General features: G+C 38.6%; 1 protein-coding gene across 2 annotated transcripts in view; it reads left to right on the top strand.

Moving 5' to 3' along the window:
- LOC128641012 (vitamin D3 hydroxylase-associated protein) overlaps positions 1-20,382 on the top strand; it is a 235,445-nt gene that overhangs the window by 136,972 nt on the left and 78,091 nt on the right. The window contains exons 11-12 of one of the 2 annotated variants that reach the window (XM_053693529.1): positions 2,836-2,879; positions 17,577-17,616. The exons of the other annotated variant lie outside the window; for it this stretch is intronic. Of the exons in view, the coding sequence (XP_053549504.1) occupies positions 2,836-2,879; positions 17,577-17,616 (84 nt within the window). The remainder of the gene's footprint in view (positions 1-2,835; positions 2,880-17,576; positions 17,617-20,382) is intronic. 2 annotated transcript variants of the gene reach the window in all.

The raw sequence follows: 20,382 nt of genomic DNA, 5'->3' as shown, positions 1-20,382 counted from the left end.
CTCATTTCCATGTACATAAATTGCGCCCAATTTGTCGACTGTAATTAAAGAGTAATCTATTTAAATTTGTATTGTTAGTTGTCAATCTTTATAATTGTTTTTATATTAATATTTATATATTATCAGATCCAGATGAAGCCATATCCAAATTGTAAATAAATATTACAAAAATAACGCTCTGTTATCACTCTTCAAAAAATTTTGAACAATAATAAAGTTGTTTAGATAAGTTGAACTTTTATAGGAGCAAAATTCTATTCCCGCGACTACTATGATGTTCGTGACACCTTGCATGTCACGTGTTAATAATTGGCCAGACAATTCAACTGAAAGTTAAGTACCATCAGCTTAGTCGCGGCGAGCGAGGCGTCAAATTTATCAACAATCCGCAACTGCTCGCGGCGGGCTAGACTTGTCTATTTATTGGGGGAATATTAGTACATAGCGACAGCGGACACCATTTCGCCCGCGGCGAGTAACGGCGAGTTTATCCGCGTCTACAATGACGGATGAATTGACGGCTTAGTACATGGAGCCCTTGAAATTGAATGACTCAAACTGACTGGTCTGACCTCACTGCTCCCACCTCCTCCCCTCTCAGCACCAGTCAGTCACTCACCAGCCACCTCTTTTAGCTGAATGATTGGAAAATAATGTATATCCTCCAATCATTCAGATCGCCACCCACCAATAATTGCCTGCCTGTCAGTCACCTGTGCCTCCACTCGGCCGCTACGCTGTTTTCCCAGCAGAAAAAAAAGGCGCCAAATTTAAAAAAAAAAAAAAACGTGAATAAAAATATATATATATTTTTTTTTTTAATTGCAACTGGTGCGGCGGGGCCCCCCCAGGCGTGGAGACTAGGCGGCCCAAAGGCCAGCCCTGCCTCCCTCTCCCTGCTTCCCATACATTCGTTATATACATTTGTAAATGTGGCACACACACGCCACCCGGCCGCACTCCCGTGGCATCGCGCACACTAGTTAGTAACCGGATCCAGATGAGGAACCAACGATGGGCCACCCACCCGCCTCCCTTCTACAGCTCCCACTCACCAATGCACTTATACATATGTCTATATACTGTATGTATTTATGTGTTTATATGTGTACATTTAGATTATAGAAGTAAATTGGAGAGGTATTTAAAAAATGTTGCTCTATCTCAATTGTGAAAGTTTAGTTTTGACTTTAGTGACCCTTTACTATCTCAGTTGTCTTGCTATAGAATAACTTGTCAGTCAACTCTAAACAAATTAACATCTTGTTTGCTATAATTGTTTTTTAATAACCATATGCCGCCTAGCCAATCCTGGCTTAAAGGGACAGTCTAGTCAAAATTAATCTTTAATGTTTCCGATAGGGCACGCAATTTTAAACAACTTTCCAATTTACTTTTATCATCAAATGTGCTTTGTACTCTTGGTATTATTTGTTGAAAGCTAAACCTAGTTTTTAACTCTTACTAATTTTTAACTCTTGAATGCCACCTCTTATCTCTGAGCATTTTCACAGTGTTTCACAGTTAGACAGTGCTAGTTTATGTGTGTCAAAAAGATAACATTGTGTTCACTCTTGTGGAGATATTTATGAGTCAGCACTGATTGGCTAAAATGCAAGTCTGTCAAAAGAACTGAAATAAGGGGGCAGTCTGCAGAGACTTTAATACAAGGTAATCACAGAGGTTTAAAGTGTATTAATATAACTGTGTTGATTATGCAAAACTGAGGAAAGGGTAATGGATTATCTATCTTTTTAAGCAACACAAATTCTGGAGTAGATTGGACCTTTAAGTATGCAGACAACATGGTTATCCCCAGTTATATTTTTAATATACAATGCATTGTGTTATAGTTCTTATCTGTTAAAGCAAATTAGGAAAAGATATGTAGCAGAGTTAGCATTGAGAAGTCAGCCGTGTGCATTTTCATTTGTGAAAATTAGAAAATTCTGACATTTCAGAGCTAAATTACATGAATGGGAGGCAATAATACATTATGAAAGTATTTTACACAGTTGTTTCATTACACATAACTAAATCATTTATATTTAAATCTCAAGGCATTTATTGCCCCTTTAAAAAACAACCAATTATTAGTCAATGGATACAGCTCTTGCTGAGTGAATATTGTTTGTATCCATTTTTAAAGGGACACTAAACCCATTTTTTTTTTCATGATTTGGATAGAGCAAGCAATTTTAAGTAACTTTCTAGTTTACTCCTATTATCAAATTTTCTTCGTTATCTTGGTATCTTTATTTGAAAAGTAATAATGAAAGCTTAGGAGCAGGCCCATTTTAGGTTCAGCACCTTGATACTGCTAGCTGATTGGTGGCTAAATGTATCCATCAATCAGCCAGCATTATCCAGGGGGCTGAACCAAAAATGGGCCGGCTCCTACGCTTTCATTCCTGCTTTTTCAAATAAAAATACCAAGAGAACAAAGAAAAATTGATAATAGGAGTAAATTAGAAAGTTGCTTAAAATTGCATGCTCTATCCGAATCATAAAAGAAAGAAAAAAATAGGCTTAGTATCCCTTTTACACATAGGGGAGATCATTTAAATCAACGAGAAGCTGAGAATGTCAATATTAATATTTAATAATGTACAAAATAATTTTATATAAGTTTTAAAACTATTTTGTATATGTCATGTTTAGTTTTTGTAACTATTTTTAATTCCCTTTAAACCTATTTTTACACCATAAAGTTTTGTCATAGATAAGAGATGTAGGGATGTTTTTCAGGAATGTTTTTACAAGATTATGTTGCTGTTTGATGAAACGTGCACTTTTTGTGAATTTAATATTGACCCAATGAACATTGTCTTGTAGATGCCAAGAGTTTCCTATTTTATGGATTCCTTACGTGGTGTAAGGTGAGCACACTGCCTAAACCTCAATAGAAATGATTTGCTAGGACCTCGAATACATAACATTCTATCAGACAAATTTCACTAAATGGTCTCTCCATCCATTCCAGTTTTACCAGCCTCTCTAACTTCAGCAGTTCCTTCCTGGGCACATTATGCAGATTTTTCACTTAAGGTCACTCATTTCTCTGTTCTTTAGTTAAAGGGACACTAAACTCAAATTTGCAGATAGAGCATGTAATTTTAAGCAACTTTCTAATTTACTCCTATTATAATTTTTTCTTCGTTCTCTTGCTATCATTATTTAAAAAGCAGGAATGTGATGCATAGGAGCCGGCCCAATTTTGGTTGAGAACCTGGGTTATGCTTGCTTATTGGTGCATAAATGTAAGCCTCTAATAAGCAAGTGATATCCATGGTGCTGAACCTAAAATGGGCTGGCTGCTAAGATTTACATTCCTTAGAGAACTAAGAAAAATTAATAATAGGAGTATATTAAAAGGTTGCTTAAAATTTCATGCTCTAGCTGAATCATGAAAGAAAAAAATTGGCTTCAGTGTCCCTTTAATATACAACATAAAATAATATAGATAATAAAAGGGTTGGACTCACAGGGGCTGTTATTAATGTCTGTTAATAACAGGAATTAGTTAAGTTGGAGAGGCTGTTGAGTTTGTTTAAGATGAAGAGGATGGATAGACCATTTAGTAAAACGAGCAAAATGTGTAGTACGATCTACAAGTAGAAAATAAATATAGATTTTGGGTTAGAGGGCGAGGTAACACTACCAAGGCTGGCTCAAGATATTGTGCTTCCTTGGTATAAGAATGCAATGACACCCCCTAGGAGTAACATTACTGATTAGCATATCAACCTACTAGCCTGGCCGCTGACCTTACTAAGCCTGCCTACCTGCATGCAACTAATGCTTATGCACAATTGCGCAACAAGTGAGAAGGAAGTTATCGAAGAGATGCACTTGTCCGACCTTGAATGTCGCCCCTGACCTGTTCTATGTCTTTTTGCATGATAAGGTTATGCTGCTGGGAGTCTGCAACTTCCCCCATGAACACAAAGGACAGGAGTGGTCTGGGTCTGAAAGTGACTTGACTCAGTCACTGAAGTGCTGTCCCTTGTCAAGTGCTGCCTGAGACCATTGGACCTGCTTGGTCCCATGGTCCAGCCAGCCTTGAATAATACAGAGAAAATTTAATTATAATAAAATAATTCTTCCAGAAGTGAATACAAATTTTCAGAAGAATTTTGTCAGTAAAATAAAGTCTTATTAATTAAGAAAAAAACTAAAGGCAACACACAAGGGTATTATCTTTCAGTTCTTACTTTCATGAGTAAAGTAGACATCTCATGCATTTCGTGGCACTTCTGTTGCAAGTGCTAAGTCAGACATTTTTGTGCTTAGTCAAGCTTACTGGCATCTGGAATTTATACATTTATAGTCTTCCTTTTAGCTATTGTCTAATCTCTTTCTAAATAGTCATAAAAGCTCAAGATCCAATAAAACTCATGTGTGGAACTAATGCTGGAACGTTGCTTGAAAATTGCAGAATATTTAAATATTTGTTCCCACCCCTTGTCACAGTAAGTTGTTAGTTTTACTTTATTATAGTCCTTGGAGCTGCATAGACAAAAACACATAAGTAAGATTAACATAATCAGAATGAGGATCTGACTGTTGGCTTTTTTGTTGTGACTCATAAAAAGCTTTTCACAGTGGTGTCCCCAGAATTTTCTTCTTGGTGTGCACTTCCAGGAGGCCCACAGGTGATTTGTGGGTGGGACTTCAGTTCATGCAATGTGCGGGTGGAGTGACTCATGAAAAGCTTTTCACAGTGGTGTCCCCAGAATTTTCTTCTTGGTGTGCACTTCCAGGAGGCCCACAGGTGATTTGTGGGTGGGACTTCAGTTCATGCAATGTGCGGGTGGAGTCTGCCATGAGCATGGTCATCTGAAGCTGCCGCAGTGCCTGGGCAGAGTGATGGTAATAGTTGGGGTGCACATGGGGGGGCAGCCATTATGTTGGGGGGGCTAGTGCCCCCTTGGCGATGCCTCTGGCTTTTCAGAATAAAAAATATCAGTCAAACCAAGAAGCAAGAAGGATATTCCCTGACATTTTAATGTTCTCAGAAATATACAATTATGAACTTATATTCTTTCTATCACATATAGAGATTTCTGCAATTTCTTAAGTATTAGAATAACAAACATTATACCTTGAATTTGATTGGGGGAATTATTGCTATTGTGGTTAAACAGGAAAGAAGGAAATCTAATATTCTTTGCAGCAATGTCATGCTCTGTATTTTATACTCATCAAACCCATCCTTATTATGAATAGTTATAATAAAGTATATAAATGTATTGTCCACGTCATAGTGAAGTTATTTTATCTAGTACATGCTGCTAGCTAAGGAATATGGGCCAGAAATGTTAACTTACTATAGCGTCCGACAAGTGCAGCTCCTATTTGTATAATATTTATATTTCAAATTAAAATAGTTAAATCCTAAAACATTAGTTTTTATTTATTTACCTTCCACATCCTGAATTTTTACAAACCTAGGGGCCGATTTAACAATGCCTGGGGGACATGATACGCTGCAGTGTATCATGTCCGCCAGACATCGCTGAATGTGGACAGCATACGCAGTCGGCATTCAGCATTGCACAAGCAGTTCTAGTGAACTGCTTGTGCAATGACGCCCCCTGCAGATTCGTGGCCAATTGGCCGCTGGCAGGGGTTGTCAATCAGCCCGATCGTACATGATCGGGCTGATTGCTGTACCCCGCCTCAGAGGCGTCATATGAGTTAAGGAGCAGCTTCTTAACTACTGTTTCCAGTGAGCCTGAAGGCTTGCACGGAAACAAGGGGAACAGGGGCCATTCGCTCTTTGTTAAATTGACCCCCTAGTGTTCTCTCCAGCCTATTTAGGGGGAGCGGTATTTTGCTCACCCGCTCGCGTGATAACACACTAGAAGTAAGCTTTTTTGCGTGTGTCGGGTAGAGCGCATATTACAAGTTGAAAGTAAAACATTTTCACATGAGCACTAACCCGAAGTTAGAATATAGCGACTGTGTTAATGCATTCCCCCATAGAAGTCAAAGGATCCAGAAAAGTGGAAAAAAAATGAACTCCCTATTTTCGCGTAAACCCGTGTTTTCTCAAGTACGCGGACCCGAAATGAAAATATTAATATTTCACATTCCAGTGTTCTTCACATAGCAGAAAATGTTCTATTTATTCATAAAAACATGTTTACATATGTGTATGTATATATATATATATATATATATATATATATATATATACATACATACATACAGTGTATATATATATATATATATATATATATATATATGATGTTTTTTGGTAAGGTACTGTATATATCATTATCTATACCTATACATCTAAAAGTTTATATATATATATATAGATAGATAGATAGATAGATAGATAGATAGATAGATAGCAGGAAAAAGGACGCACTCTCCGGGTCTTAACAAAATTACACCTAGATTTAGAGTTCTGCGGTAGCCGTCAAAAGGGGTCCTAATGCTTTTTACCGCCCGCTGGTATTTAGAGTCAGCCAGGAAAGGGTCTAACGCTCACTTCCAAGCCGCGACTTTTCCATACCGCAGATACCCTTACGCCAATTGCGTATCCTATCTTTTCAATGGGATCTTCCTAATGCCGGTATTTAGAGTCTTGGCTGAAGTGAGCGGTAGAGCCTCTACCAACAAGACTCCATCCGCAGAAAAAAGTCAGTAGTTAAGAGCTTTCTGGGCTAACGCCGGTTCATAAAGCTCTTAACTACTGTGCTCTAAAGTACACTAACACCCATACACTACCTATGTACCCCTAAACTGAGGCCCCCCCACATCGCCACCACTATAATAAAAATTTTTAACCCCTAATCTTCCGACCGCACATCGCTGCCACCTACATTATCCCTATGAACCCCTAATCTTCTGCCCCTAACACTGCCGACCCCTATAGTATATTTATTAACCCCTAATCTGCCCCCCCAATGTCGCCGCTACCTTACCTACACTTATTAACCCCTAATCTGCCGACCGGACCTCGCCGCTACTCTTGGCGAGGAATAGCCAATAGAATGCGAGCTCAATCTGATTGGCTGATTGAATCAGCCAATCCGATTGAACTTGAATCTGATTGGCTGATTCAATCAGCCAATCAGATTTTTCCTACCTTAATTCCGATTGGCTGATAGAATCCTATCAGCCAATCGGAATTCGAGGGACGCCATCTTGGATGACGTCACTTAAAGGAACCTTCATTCGTCGTCTAGTCGTCGTTGAAGAAGGATGTTCTGTGCCGGAGGTCTTGAAGATGGAGCCGCTCCTCGTCGGATGGATGAAGATAGAAGATGCTGCTTGGATGAAGTTGTCTGCCGGTCCGGATGTCCTCTTCTGCCCGGATAGGATGAAGACTTCTTCTGCCACTCCGGATGCCCTCTTTTGGTCCATCAGTGCCCGGTTGGGTGAAGACGACTCAAGGTAGGGAGATCTTCAGGCCAGGTGTGTTTGTCCTCGTGCTGTCTCTACTGCACATGACTGCTTCGGACAAACACACTTGGCCTTTTATGTTATAGGATGAAAATTGCTTTCACATGTTTTCATCTACTTGACTGCAAAAGGCTCCAATGCACTTCTATATGTGTCTATATATGTGTAGATATGTATTTTTGCGTATATAAGTCTGTAAATACATATATACACATATACTGTAAATACATATGTACACATATGCAAACAAACAATTTGGACATGTGATTCAATATGAGGATCAAAAAGCAAAAAGCAATGTTGAATAGACAGCACAATATATCAATGAGTACTGGCTGAGACACTGTATCGCTTTGTCCAATTTAAGAAACAATTGTGATAGACCTGTGTTATACTGTAGCAGCTGGTTGCAAGATCCGTTAACCCCTTACATTCGCAAGACTCATCGTTGGAAATGAGTGGACATAAGCCAGACAATTCTAGCAAATATAGAATATGTAAACAAACTCACTTGTTTCTGAGAATGATGTCCAATGTTCGATGAGATCCAGGAAAACGGAACTGTTGTATCCACTCTTTAGTAGTGCAGTCAGTTGCAGCAGTTACAGATACTGCCTGAGTTCACAGCAGCATCCCGGCTTGTCTCACAGGTGTTGGGAAGGGCTCCCCTGCCAAACACTCGATTAAAGCAATAAGTGAACAAAGATTTTTCAACACCTTTCAGTGAAACAAAATAGAACCCAATACTCGAAAGAACAGTAAGGCTGGTAAGATACGTTTTAAAACTTCACCTTTATTTAGACTCCGTGAGTAAAAAGACAAAGGCACAGTACACAGACCTGACTACCGCTGACACGTTTCCTGCCCTATGGGGCACTTCATCAGAGCTGTGATGAAGTGCCCAATAGGGCAGGAAACGTGTCAGCGGTAGTCAGGTCTGTGTACTGTGCCTTTGTCTTTTTACTCACAGAGTCTAAATAAAGGTGAAGTTTTAAAACGTATCTTACCAGCCTTACTGTTCTTTCGAGTATTGGGTTCTATTTTGTTTCACTGAAAGGTGTTGAAAAATCTTTGTTCACATATGTACACATATATAGACATAAATGTATACATACATATACATCTTTAGACATGTATATGTATATATCTCTATATTAAAGACCTTTGCCTACCTTTTCTAACATCTGAGACCTCACATCTTTGAGCCTTTATAACTTTTTTTGTGCAATATTTTTTTAAAATAAGTTTTTATCAGATAGTGTTATGTGTGTAACTACTTTTCAATGTATTTTTTACGTGTTTTGTGAAATTTTTTTGTCTCGCGTAACAGTTAACCAGAGCTCTGAGGTTGCGGTAGTCATTCTAGCATAAATCGAGATATCGCTCACATGTTTGCATTTCCTTTCAACTTGTAAAACAAGCACTCCTTCAAAATAGTTAGCGCGCCACTTGTAACCTAGCCCTTAGTTGGTGCAACAGTCAGCTGATATTACTGACCACCTGGCTACAATTGAAGCTAATATTAGCTAATATAAATGTATGTTGCACCCATTATCACCCATTATAGGATTGAGCTCTTATTCTATTGGCTGTTGGATCAGTCAATCGGATTGAACTTCAATCCGATTGGCTGATAGCATCAGCCAATAGGATTTTTCCTACCTTAATTCCGATTGGCTGATAGAATTCTATCAGCCAATCGGAATTCAAGGGACGCCATCTTGGATGACTTCACTAAAAGGAACCTTCATTCAGTCGTCGGCCAGGAACAGAAGAGGATGCTCCGCAACGGATGTCTTCAAGATGGATCTGCTCCGTTCCGGTTGGAAGAAGATAGAAGATGCCGCCTGGATGAAGAGTTCTGCCGGTCTGGATGTCCTGGATGATGGCTGGGTGAAGACGGCTCAAGGTAGGGTGATCTTCAGGGGGTTAGTGTTAGTTTTTTTAAGGGGGGATTGGGTGGGTTTTAGAGTAGGGGTATGTGGGTGGTGGGTTGTAATGTTGGGGGGTATTGCATTTTCTTTTTACAGGTAAAAGATCTGATTACTTTGGGGCAATGCCTTTTAAGGGCTATTTGTTGTAATTTAGTATAGGGTAGGGAATTTTATTATTTTGGGGGGCTTTTTTATTTTATTAGGGGGATTAGATTAGGTGTAATTAGTTTTAAAAATTTAAATTTCTTTTTTATTTTCTGTAATTTAGTGTTTATTTTTTTCATAATTTAGTTTAATTTAATTGTAATTAGTTTTATTTAATTTAGTTAATTTATTTTTTTATACAGTAGTGTTAGGTGTAATTGTAACTTAGGTTAGGATTTATTTTACAGGTAATTTTGTATTTATTTAAGCTAGGTAGTTATTAAATAGTTAATAACTATTTAATAACTATTGTACCTAGTTAAAATAAATACAAAGTTGCCTGTAAAATAAAAATAAATCCTAAAATAGCTATAATGTAACTATTAGTTATATTGTAGCTATATTAGGGTTTAATTTATAGGTAAGTATTTAGTTTTAAATAGGATTAATTTATTTAATTATAGTAATTTTATTTATATTTATTTAAATTAGATTTAAGTTAGGGGGTGTTAGGGTTAGGGTTAGAATTAGGTTTAGGGGTTAATACATTTAGTTATAGTGGCGGCGACGTTGGCAACGGCAGATTTGGGGTTAATAAATTTAATATAGTTGCGGCGACATTGGGGGTGGCAGATTAGGGGTTAATAAATATAATGTAGGTGGCGGCGGTGTTATGGGCAGCAGATTAGGGGTTCATAGGTATAATGTAGGTGGCGGCGGTATCCAGAGCGGAAGATTAGGGGTTAATAATATAATGCAGGTGGCGACGATGTCGGAGGCGGCAGATTAGAGGTTAATAAATGTAAGGTTAGGGGTGTTTAGACTCGGGGTTCATGTTAGGGTGTTAGGTGCAGACATAACTTTAATTTTCCCATAGGAAACAATGGGGCTACGTTAGGAGCTGAACGTTGCTTTTTTGCAGATGTTAGGTTTTTTTTCAGCCGTCTCAGCCCCATTGTTTCCTATGGGGAAATCGTGCACAAGCACGTTTTAGCCAGCTTACCACTACCGTAAGCAATGCTGGTATTGAGGTAAGATGTGGAGCTAAATTTGCTCAACGCTCACTTTTTTGAGGCTAACGCAGCCATTCAGAAAACTTAACGTAAGTGTTTTTGCATTGTCTTTTTAGTATGTATTTATTGATTATGCAATTCTACTGTGTTAAGTGGTCCTTTAAAGCAGCGGTCGCCAACCAGTGGTCCATGGACCACTGGTGGTCCACGAGAAGATGTTGGTGGTCCTTGACACCATCAATCAGGAATTCATCTTCTCTGATGGCATCACCCTTGTCGTGCCGCAACTCCCTACAGTGCCTGGCTGGACATTAGTGAAAACCAACGGAGGAGGAGTTAAATTACAGTCTCCCTACGTACGTTATGTAGTACTGCACAACTTGCGTAGCTAGATTGTATTTTTAACTCCTCCCGCCCTGCGTGCTGCTCAGAGGAAGATGATTCCATTCTAAAGCCAGCAGAGGTTGGTATAGTCTTGGCTTGAAATAGTGGAATTAAAGTATATAAAAAAAGAAAATCTTAAAAGAAAAAATTCTCATATTTCATTTATTTTCTTCCCCTTTACCTGTCTCAGTGTAGTAGTTTTCCTAATTCCTTCAGATAGACAACTTACATCACTGTTTGTCTTCCACCCCTCCATCTTTTTTTTATTTATTAAATATTAAAAATTTTCAGTCTAATAATTTTCCCTGCGCACAAAGCCATTCAACCTGAATTCCAGTAATTGCCATCCAGCAGATCAGCCATATCACACCAGTATTATAGTAATTGCCAGTAACATCAGTCGTGGTTAGCTCACATACATATTGAGAGCTTTCTGATATAAACTTAATTTATGACTCCAATGTCTGTCCATGATCATAAGTAGTTTTGAATAATTCCTAACTGGGGAGGTAACTTAGAAGTCTTGCGATCCTTTTAAACAATTCTTTTTTTCCCACTTTCTGCCTCTCTGTTTCAAGCTCAAAAGTGGGCACTCACCATTCATCTGTCATTTGGAAGTATTCTCTAAATTCTGTCATTCAGTTAGTTAATTCCAAAAAATAATTCTTAAAAATGTGTAAATATATACATAATGTAAATATAGCTATGGTTATACTTAGGGTTGCACCGATACCATTTTTTTTATGACTGAGTACAAGTACAGATACTTGTTTTCAAATACTCGCTGATACCAATTACCAATACTTTTTTTTTAATGTCACGTGACAGTTTACCAAGCACAATACAGACTAATTATTTAAGATTCCTTCTTTATAATTATAAAGGACTGTAATTCAAAAGACATTATGAAATAATAAAACAGTTTTATTTGTTAAAAGTTTACTGAACATGTTTATAAATAAAAAATATTACATTCAAATATTACATTTAAAGGGGTGATGCAATTGGGTTGTTGGGCTGTTATATAACATCAATCTGACATTTATATGGAGGTTCGACTCTAAGTTGAACAGTCTTTCACTTTCCACACTACTGCATGGGGCAGAAAGATATTTTTGGGCCATTTAGCCAGAGCTGGAAATCTGTTTATTAACTGCCCAGTACTTCAGGTGTTTGTCTGAACGAGGTCTAGTGTGATCTCTACTACAATAATACAAATAACAGCAATTTGTATTGGCAGAACAATAGTAAACAATTTTTAGTTTAGTCTCCACTCCAGTTTAAAATGAAATGGGAACATGCAGTTTGAAAAAACGCCACAAGGTAGCATATGGGTAGGAAGTGGTGGTATGGGTTTAAGTATCGGTGCATTTGCTCGAGTACAAGTACTCATGCAAATACTTGGTATCGGTACCGATACCGATACTAGTATCGGTATCGGTGCAACCCTAGTTATACTAGTTATGTACAGTATGTGTATATATATATATATATATATATATATATATACACACACACACATACACACACACACATACATACACACACATATACATACACACACATATACATACACACACATTACAAAGGTTTGTACCATTTTTAAAAAAATCATGTTAGTGGGCCACGGAATTCAAAATTGTGAGTTTAGTGGTCACTGAGGTCTGAAAGGTTGGCGACCCCTGCTTTAAAGGGACATACTACTCATATGCTAAATCACTTGAAACTGATGTAGTATAACTTTAAGAAGATGACAGGAAAATATCACCTGAGCATCTCTATGTAAAAAAGGAAGATATTTTACCTCACAATTTCCTCAGCTCAGCAGAGTAAGTTCTGTGTAAAAAAATTTATACTCAGCTGCAGCCCAGCTGCAGGGAAAAAAAATAATTAAAAAAATGAAGAAATGATTAGCAGCCAATCAGCATCAACAGTGCTGAGGTCAGGAACTCTTTTACGGTGATCTCATGAGATTTCACTTAGCTCTCATGAGATTTAATTGTAAACTTCCTTTCACTGAATAGGGAAATGAGATGAGAGTGCACGTAAGCTCGCTCCTTCCGCTGTCCCAGGACAGACATACTAATATGCTGCTTAGAAATCCTTTACAATGGGATGTGGCTACTGAGGAACTTTTGAGGTAAAATATCTTTCTTTTTTACATAGAGATGTTCAGGTGATATTTATAGCTTTTTACAGCTATACTGCATCACTTTCAAGTGTTTAAACATTTGGGTATTATGGACCTTTGATATTGAGGTGTTATCTTTAATGTAACTCCTGGACAACTTTAGTGGCTGACCCTCCAAATAAAAACCTTTAGTCCTTTTCTTATGTTCCTGCCTTGCACATACTGGCCTAGATTTGGAGTTCGGCGGTAGCCGTCAAAACCAGCGTTAGAGGCTCCTAACGCTGGTTTTGGGCGCCCGCTGGTATTTGGAGTCAGTGATTAAAGGGTCTAACGCTCACTTTGCAGCCGCGACTTTTCCATACCGCAGATCCCCCTACGCCATTTGCGTAGCCTATCTTTTCAATGGGATCTTTCTAACGCTGGTATTTAGAGTCGTTTCTGCAGTGAGCGTTAGAGCTCTAACGACAAGATTCCAGCCGCCTGAAAATAGCAGGAGTTAAGAGCTTTCTGGCTAACGCCGGTTTATAAAGCTCTTAACTACTGTACCCTAAAGTACACTAACACCCATAAACTACCTATGTACCCCTAAACCGAGCTCCCCCCACACCGCCGCCACTCGATTAAAATTTTTAACCCCTAATCTGCCGACCGCCACCTACGTTATACTTATGTACCCCTAATCTGCTGCCCCTAACCCCGCCGACCCCTGTATTATATTTATTCACCCCTAACCTGCCCCCCACAACGTCGCCGCCAGCTACTTACAATAATTAACCCCTAATCTTCCGACCGCAAATCGCCGCCACCTACGTTATCCCTATGTACCCCTAATCTGCTGCCCCTAACACCGCCGACCCCTATATTATATTTATTAACCCCTAATCTGCCCCCCTCAACGTCGCCGACACCTGCCTACACTTATTAACCCCTAATCTGCCGAGCGGACCTGAGCGCTACTATAATAAAGTTATTAACCCCTAATCCGCCTCACTAACCCGATCATAAATAGTATTAACCCCTAATCTGCCCTCCCTAACATCGCCGACACCTACCTTCAATTATTAACCCCTAAACTTCCGATCGGAGCTCACCGCTATTCTAATAAATGGATTAACCCCTAAAGCTAAGTCTAACCCTAACACTAACACCCCCCTAAGTTAAATATAATTTACATCTAACAAAATTAATTAACTCTTATTAAATAAATTATTCCTATTTAAAGCTAAATACTTACCTGTAAAATAAATCCTAATATAGCTACAATATAAATTATAATTATATTATAGCTATTTTAGGATTAATATTTATTTTACAGGCAACTTTGTAATTATTTTAACCAGGTACAATAGCTATTAAATAGTTAAGAACTATTTAATAGTTACCTAGTTAAAATAATAACAAATTTACCTGTAAAATAAATCCTAACCTAAGTTATAATTAAACCTAACACTACCCTATCAATAAAATAATTAAATAAACTACCTACAATTACCTACAATTAACCTAACACTACACTATCAATAAATAAATTAAACACAATTGCTACAAATAAATACAATTAAATAAACTAGCTAAAGTACAAAAAATAAAAAAGAACTAAGTTACAGAAAATAAAAAAATATTTACAAACATAAGAAAAATATTACAACAATTTTAAACTAATTACACCTACTCTAAGCCCCCTAATAAAATAACAAAGCCCCCCAAAATAAAAAATTCCCTACCCTATTCTAAATTAAAAAGGTTACAAGCTCTTTTACCTTACCAGCCCTGAACAGGGCCCTTTGCGGGGCATGCCCCAAGAATTTCAGCTCTTTTGCCTGTAAAAGAATAAATACAATACCCCCCCCCCCAACATTACAACCCACCACCCACATACCCCTAATCTAACCCAAACCCCCCTTAAATAAACCTAACACTAAGCCCCTGAAGATCTTCCTACCTTGTCTTCACCATCCAGGTATCACCGATCCGTCCTGGCTCCAAGATCTTCATCCAACCCAAGCGGGGGTTGGCGATCCATAATCCGGTCCAGAAGAGGCTCCAAAGTCTTCCTCCTATCCGGCAAGAAGAGGACATCCGGACCGGCAAACATCTTCTCCAAGCGGCATCTTCGATCTTCTTCCATCCGGTGCGGAGCGGGTCCATCTTGAAGCAGGCGACGCGGATCCATCCTCTTCTTCCGATGTCTCCCGACTAATGACGGTTCCTTTAAGGGACGTCATCCAAGATGGCGTCCCTCGAATTCCGATTGGCTGATAGGATTCTATCAGCCAATCGGAATTAAGGTAGGAATTTTCTGATTGGCTGATGGAATCAGCCAATCAGAATCAAGTTCAATCCGATTGGCTGATCCAATCAGCCAATCAGATTGAGCTCGCATTCTATTGGCTGTTCCGATCAGCCAATAGAATGCGAGCTCAATCTGATTGGCTGATGGGATCGGCCAATCGGATTGAACTTGATTCTGATTGGCTGATTCCATCAGCCAATCAGAAAATTCCTACCTTAATTCCGATTGGCTGATAGAATCCTATCAGCCAATTGGAATTCGAGGGACGCCATCTTGGATGACGTCCCTTAAAGGAACCGTCATTAGTCGGGAGACATCGGAAGAAGAGGATGGATCCGCGTCGCCTGCTTCAAGATGGACCCGCTCCGCACCGGATGGAAGAAGATCGAAGATGCCGCTTGGAGAAGATGTTTGCCGGTCCGGATGTCCTCTTCTTGCCGGATAGGAGGAAGACTTTGGAGCCTCTTCTGGACCGGATTATGGATCGCCAACCCCCGCTTGAGTTGGATGAAGATCTTGGAGCCAGGACGGATCGGTGATACCTGGATGGTGAAGACAAGGTAGGAAGATCTTCAGGGGCTTAGTGTTAGGTTTATTTAAGGGGGGTTTGGGTTAGATTAGGGGTATGTGGGTGGTGGGTTGTAATGTTGGGGGGGGGGGGTATTGTATTTATTCTTTTACAGGCAAAAGAGCTGAAATTCTTGGGGCATGCCCCGCAAAGGGCCCTGTTCAGGGCATGTAAGGTAAAAGAGCTTGTAACCTTTTTAATTTAGAATAGGGTAGGGAATTTTTTATTTTGGGGGGCTTTGTTATTTTATTAGGGGGCTTAGAGTAGGTGTAATTAGTTTAAAATTGTTGTAATATTTTTCTTATGTTTGTAAATATTTTTTTATTTTCTGTAACTTAGTTCTTTTTTATTTTTTGTACTTTAGCTAGTTTATTTAATTGTATTTATTTGTAGCAATTGTGTTTAATTTATTTATTGATAGTGTAGTGTTAGGTTAATTGTAGGTAATTGTAGGTAGTTTATTTAATTATTTTATTGATAGGGTAGTGTTAGGTTTAATTATAACTTAGGTTAGGATTTATTTTACAGGTAAATTTGTTATTATTTTAACTAGGTAACTATTAAATAGTTCTTAACTATTTAATAGCTATTGTACCTGGTTAAAATAATTACAAAGTTGCCTGTAAAATAAATATTAATCCTAAAATAGCTATAATATAATTATAATTTATATTGTAGCTATATTAGGATTTATTTTACAGGTAAGTATTTAGCTTTAAATAGGAATAATTTATTTAATAAGAGTTAATTAATTTAGTTAGATGTAAATTATATTTAACTTAGGGGGGTGTTAGTGTTAGGGTTAGACTTAGCTTTAGGGGTTAATCCATTTATTAGAATAGCGGTGAGCTCCGATCGGAAGTTTAGGGGTTAATAATTGAAGGTAGGTGTCGGCGATGTTAGGGAGGGCAGATTAGGGGTTAATACTATTTATGATAGGGTTAGTGAGGCGGATTAGGGGTTAATAACTTTATTATAGTAGCGCTCAGGTCCGCTCGGCAGATTAGGGGTTAATAAGTGTAGGCAGGTGTCGGCGACGTTGTGGGGGGCAGATTAGGGGTTAATAAATATAACATAGGGGTCGGCGATGTTAGGGCAGCAGATTAGGGGTACATAGGGATAACGTAGGTGGCGGCGTTTTACGGAGCGGCAGATTAGGGGTTAAAAAAATATGCAGGGGTCAGCGATAGCGGGGGCGGCAGATTAGGGGTTAATAAGTGTAAGATTAGGGGTGTTTAGACTCGGGGTACATGTTAGGGTGTTAGGTGCAGACGTAGGAAGTGTTCCCCCATAGGAAACAATGGGGCTGCGTTAGGAGCTGAACGCTGCTTTTTTGCAGGTGTTAGGTTTTTTTTCAGCTCAAACAGTCCCATTGTTTCCTATGGGAGAATCGTGCACGAGCACGTTTTTGAGGCCGGCCGCGTCCGTAAGCAACTCTGGTATCGAGAGTTGCTTTTGCGGTAAAAATGCTCTACGCTCCTTTTTTGGAGCCTAACGCAGCATTTGTTTTAACTCTCGATACCAGAGTTAAATTTATGGTGCGGCCAGAAAAAAGCCCGCGGAGCGTTAACAGCCCTTTTACCGCCGAACTCCAAATCTAGGCCACTGTCTCCCCAGATAGACATGTCTAAATGTAAGGGTATAAGAGGTGTCAATACACGTGTGCGTTAACATATTTTTTGTCATTTAGTTCTGTCAAGGAGCACTGGAAGCATCACACAGATGTTGAGGTATATCCAAAATTTGATATATACTGTAACCATGTCTTAAAAATGCAATACATATGCCAGAAATGTCCCAGTTAAGGGGACATGAAACCTAAATGTTTTCTTTAGTGGTTCAGATAGAGCATTTGATTTTAAACAACTTTCCAATTGACTTCTATTATCAAATGTTCTTCATTCTCTTGGTATCTTTATTTGAAATGCAAGAATGTAAGTTTAGATGCCGGCCCATTTTTGGTGAACAACCTGGGTTGTTCTTGCTGATTGGTGGATAAATTCATCCACCAATAAAAAAAGTGCTGTCCAGAGTACTGAACAAAAAAAAAAAAAAAAAAAAAAAAAGCTTAGCAAGAGAACAAAGAAAAATTGATAACAGGAGTAAATTAGAAAGTTGCTTAAAATTGCATGCTCTATCTGAATCATGAAAGAAAGAAATTTGGGTTCAGTGTCCCTTTAAGTGCTATTGCATTTTCTTGTTATCTTGCATTTGTTGTTTATTTTTGTCTTTATTTCAAACTGTCATGCCACACACTATAAAGAAAAATATGACACAAATCAGAATTATAAACGTATATCTAATTTTATTTAGTTAAGTTGTCAGTAACTGCCTCTGTCACACAGCCAACCTGTAAACCTAAAGCATATTTATTCCCAACCAAATGGAAATATATTACTATTGCTCATTTTCAGCATAGTGATAAAAATTTAAATAATGGATTTTGCAGCTGTTTACAATATTTTCTATTTACATCAGTAATTATGGGGCGCGATCCGATATAGATCGCAGTTTGCGGTGCAAGCGAGGGAACCGGCGTCGCCCGCAGTTTCAGCTCGCAACTCGAGCTATCCCATATAAGTCGCCGTCAGATGCTAACGTGCCGTAAGTCTGACAAACCAGCGATGTCCAGAAATCTGCGCAAGTACAAATTTCTGGCGTCGCCAGTGACTTGCGGCACGTTAGAAACTGCCGGCGCCTATAAAACCTGACTAAAGTCTAAAACACCCGCACTGTCTAACACGCCTCCCTAACATAGCCCGACAAGTCTAACACGCCTCCCTAACATAGCCCGACACGTCTAACCCTCTATCCGCTATCCCCCCTCACTAGCCTAACAATAAAAAAGCTATTAACCCCTAAACCGCCGCTCCCGTACCCCGCCGCAACCTAATAAAGTTATTAACCCCTAAACCGCCGCTCCCGTACCCCGCCGCCAGCTATATTATATCTATAACCCCCTAAAGTGAGCCCCTAACACCGCCGCCATCTATATTAAAATTATTAACCCCTAATGTAAGCCCCTTACACCGCCGCCATCTCTATTAAAATGATTAACCCCTAATTTAATCTACCTACCCCGCCGCCAGCTATATTATCTATATTAACCCTAAGTATATTATAGTTAATATAGGTATTACATTATATATATTAACTATATTAACCCTAATTATATTAGGGTTAATATAGTTAATATAGTTACTATAGTATTTATATTAACTATATTAACTCTATCTAACCCTAACTAAATTTATATTAAATTAATCTAATTCATTTATAAACTAAAATATTCCTATTTAAATCTAAATGCTTACCTATAAAATAAACCCTAAGATAGCTACAATATAATTAATAATTACATTGTAGCTATGTTAGGGTTAATATTTATTTTACAGGTAAATTGTTAATTATTTTAACTAGGTATAATAGCTATTAAATAGGTATTACCTATTTAATAGCTACCTAGTTAAAATAATTACCCAATTACCTGTAAAATAAATCCTAACCTAAGTTACAAATACACCTACACTATCAATAAATTTAATAAACTACAAACATCTATCTAAAAATACAATTAAATTAACTAAACTACAAAAAAAAACACTAAATTACAAAAAATAAAAAAAAGATTACAAGATTTTTAAGCTAATTACACCTATTCTAAGCCCCCTAATAAAATAATAAACCCCCAAAATAAAAAAAATTCCCTGCCCTATTCTAAATTAAACAAATTTCAAAGCTCTTTACCTTACCAGCCCTTAAAAGGGCCTTTTGTGGGGCATGCCCCAAAGAATTCAGCTCTTTTGCATACAAATACAATACCCCCCCCCCCCATTACAACCCACCACCCACATACCCCTATTCTAAAACCACCCAAACCCCCCTTAAAAAAGCCTAACACTACCCCCCTGAAGATCTCCCTACCTTGTCTTCACCACACCGGGCCGAACTCCTGATCCGATCCGGGCGATGTCTTCCTCCAAGCGGCAAAGAAGAATTCTTCCTCCGGCGATGTCTTCCTCCAAGCGGCAAAGAAGAATTCTTCCTCCGGCGACGTCTTCCTCCAAGCGGCAGAAAAGTCTTCATTCTTCCGGCGGGATCTTCAATCTTCTTTCTTCGCTCCGCCGCCGCGGAGCATCCATCCCGGCCGACTGCTGAACTACGAATGAGGTACCTTTAAATGACGTCATCCAAGATGGCATCCGCCGAATTCCGATTGGCTGATAGGATTCTATCAGCCAATCGGAATTAAGTTAGAAAAATCTGATTGGCTGATTGAATCAGCCAATCAGATTCAAGTTCAATCCGATTGGCTGATCCAATCAGCCAATCAGATTGAGCTTGCATTCTATTGGCTGTTCTGATCAGCCAATAGAATGCGAGCTCAATCTGATTGGCTGTTCGGATCAGCTCAATCTGATTGGCTGTTCGGATCAGCTCAATCTGATTGGCTGTTCTGATCAGCCAATAGAATGCGAGCTCAATCTGATTGGCTG

This window comes from Bombina bombina, chromosome 10, assembly GCF_027579735.1.
Source record: "Bombina bombina isolate aBomBom1 chromosome 10, aBomBom1.pri, whole genome shotgun sequence".
NCBI lineage: Eukaryota > Metazoa > Chordata > Amphibia > Anura > Bombinatoridae > Bombina > Bombina bombina.
The sequence above is the reverse complement of the archived record's forward strand: the minus strand, read 5'-3'. Positions and strand labels throughout refer to the sequence as shown.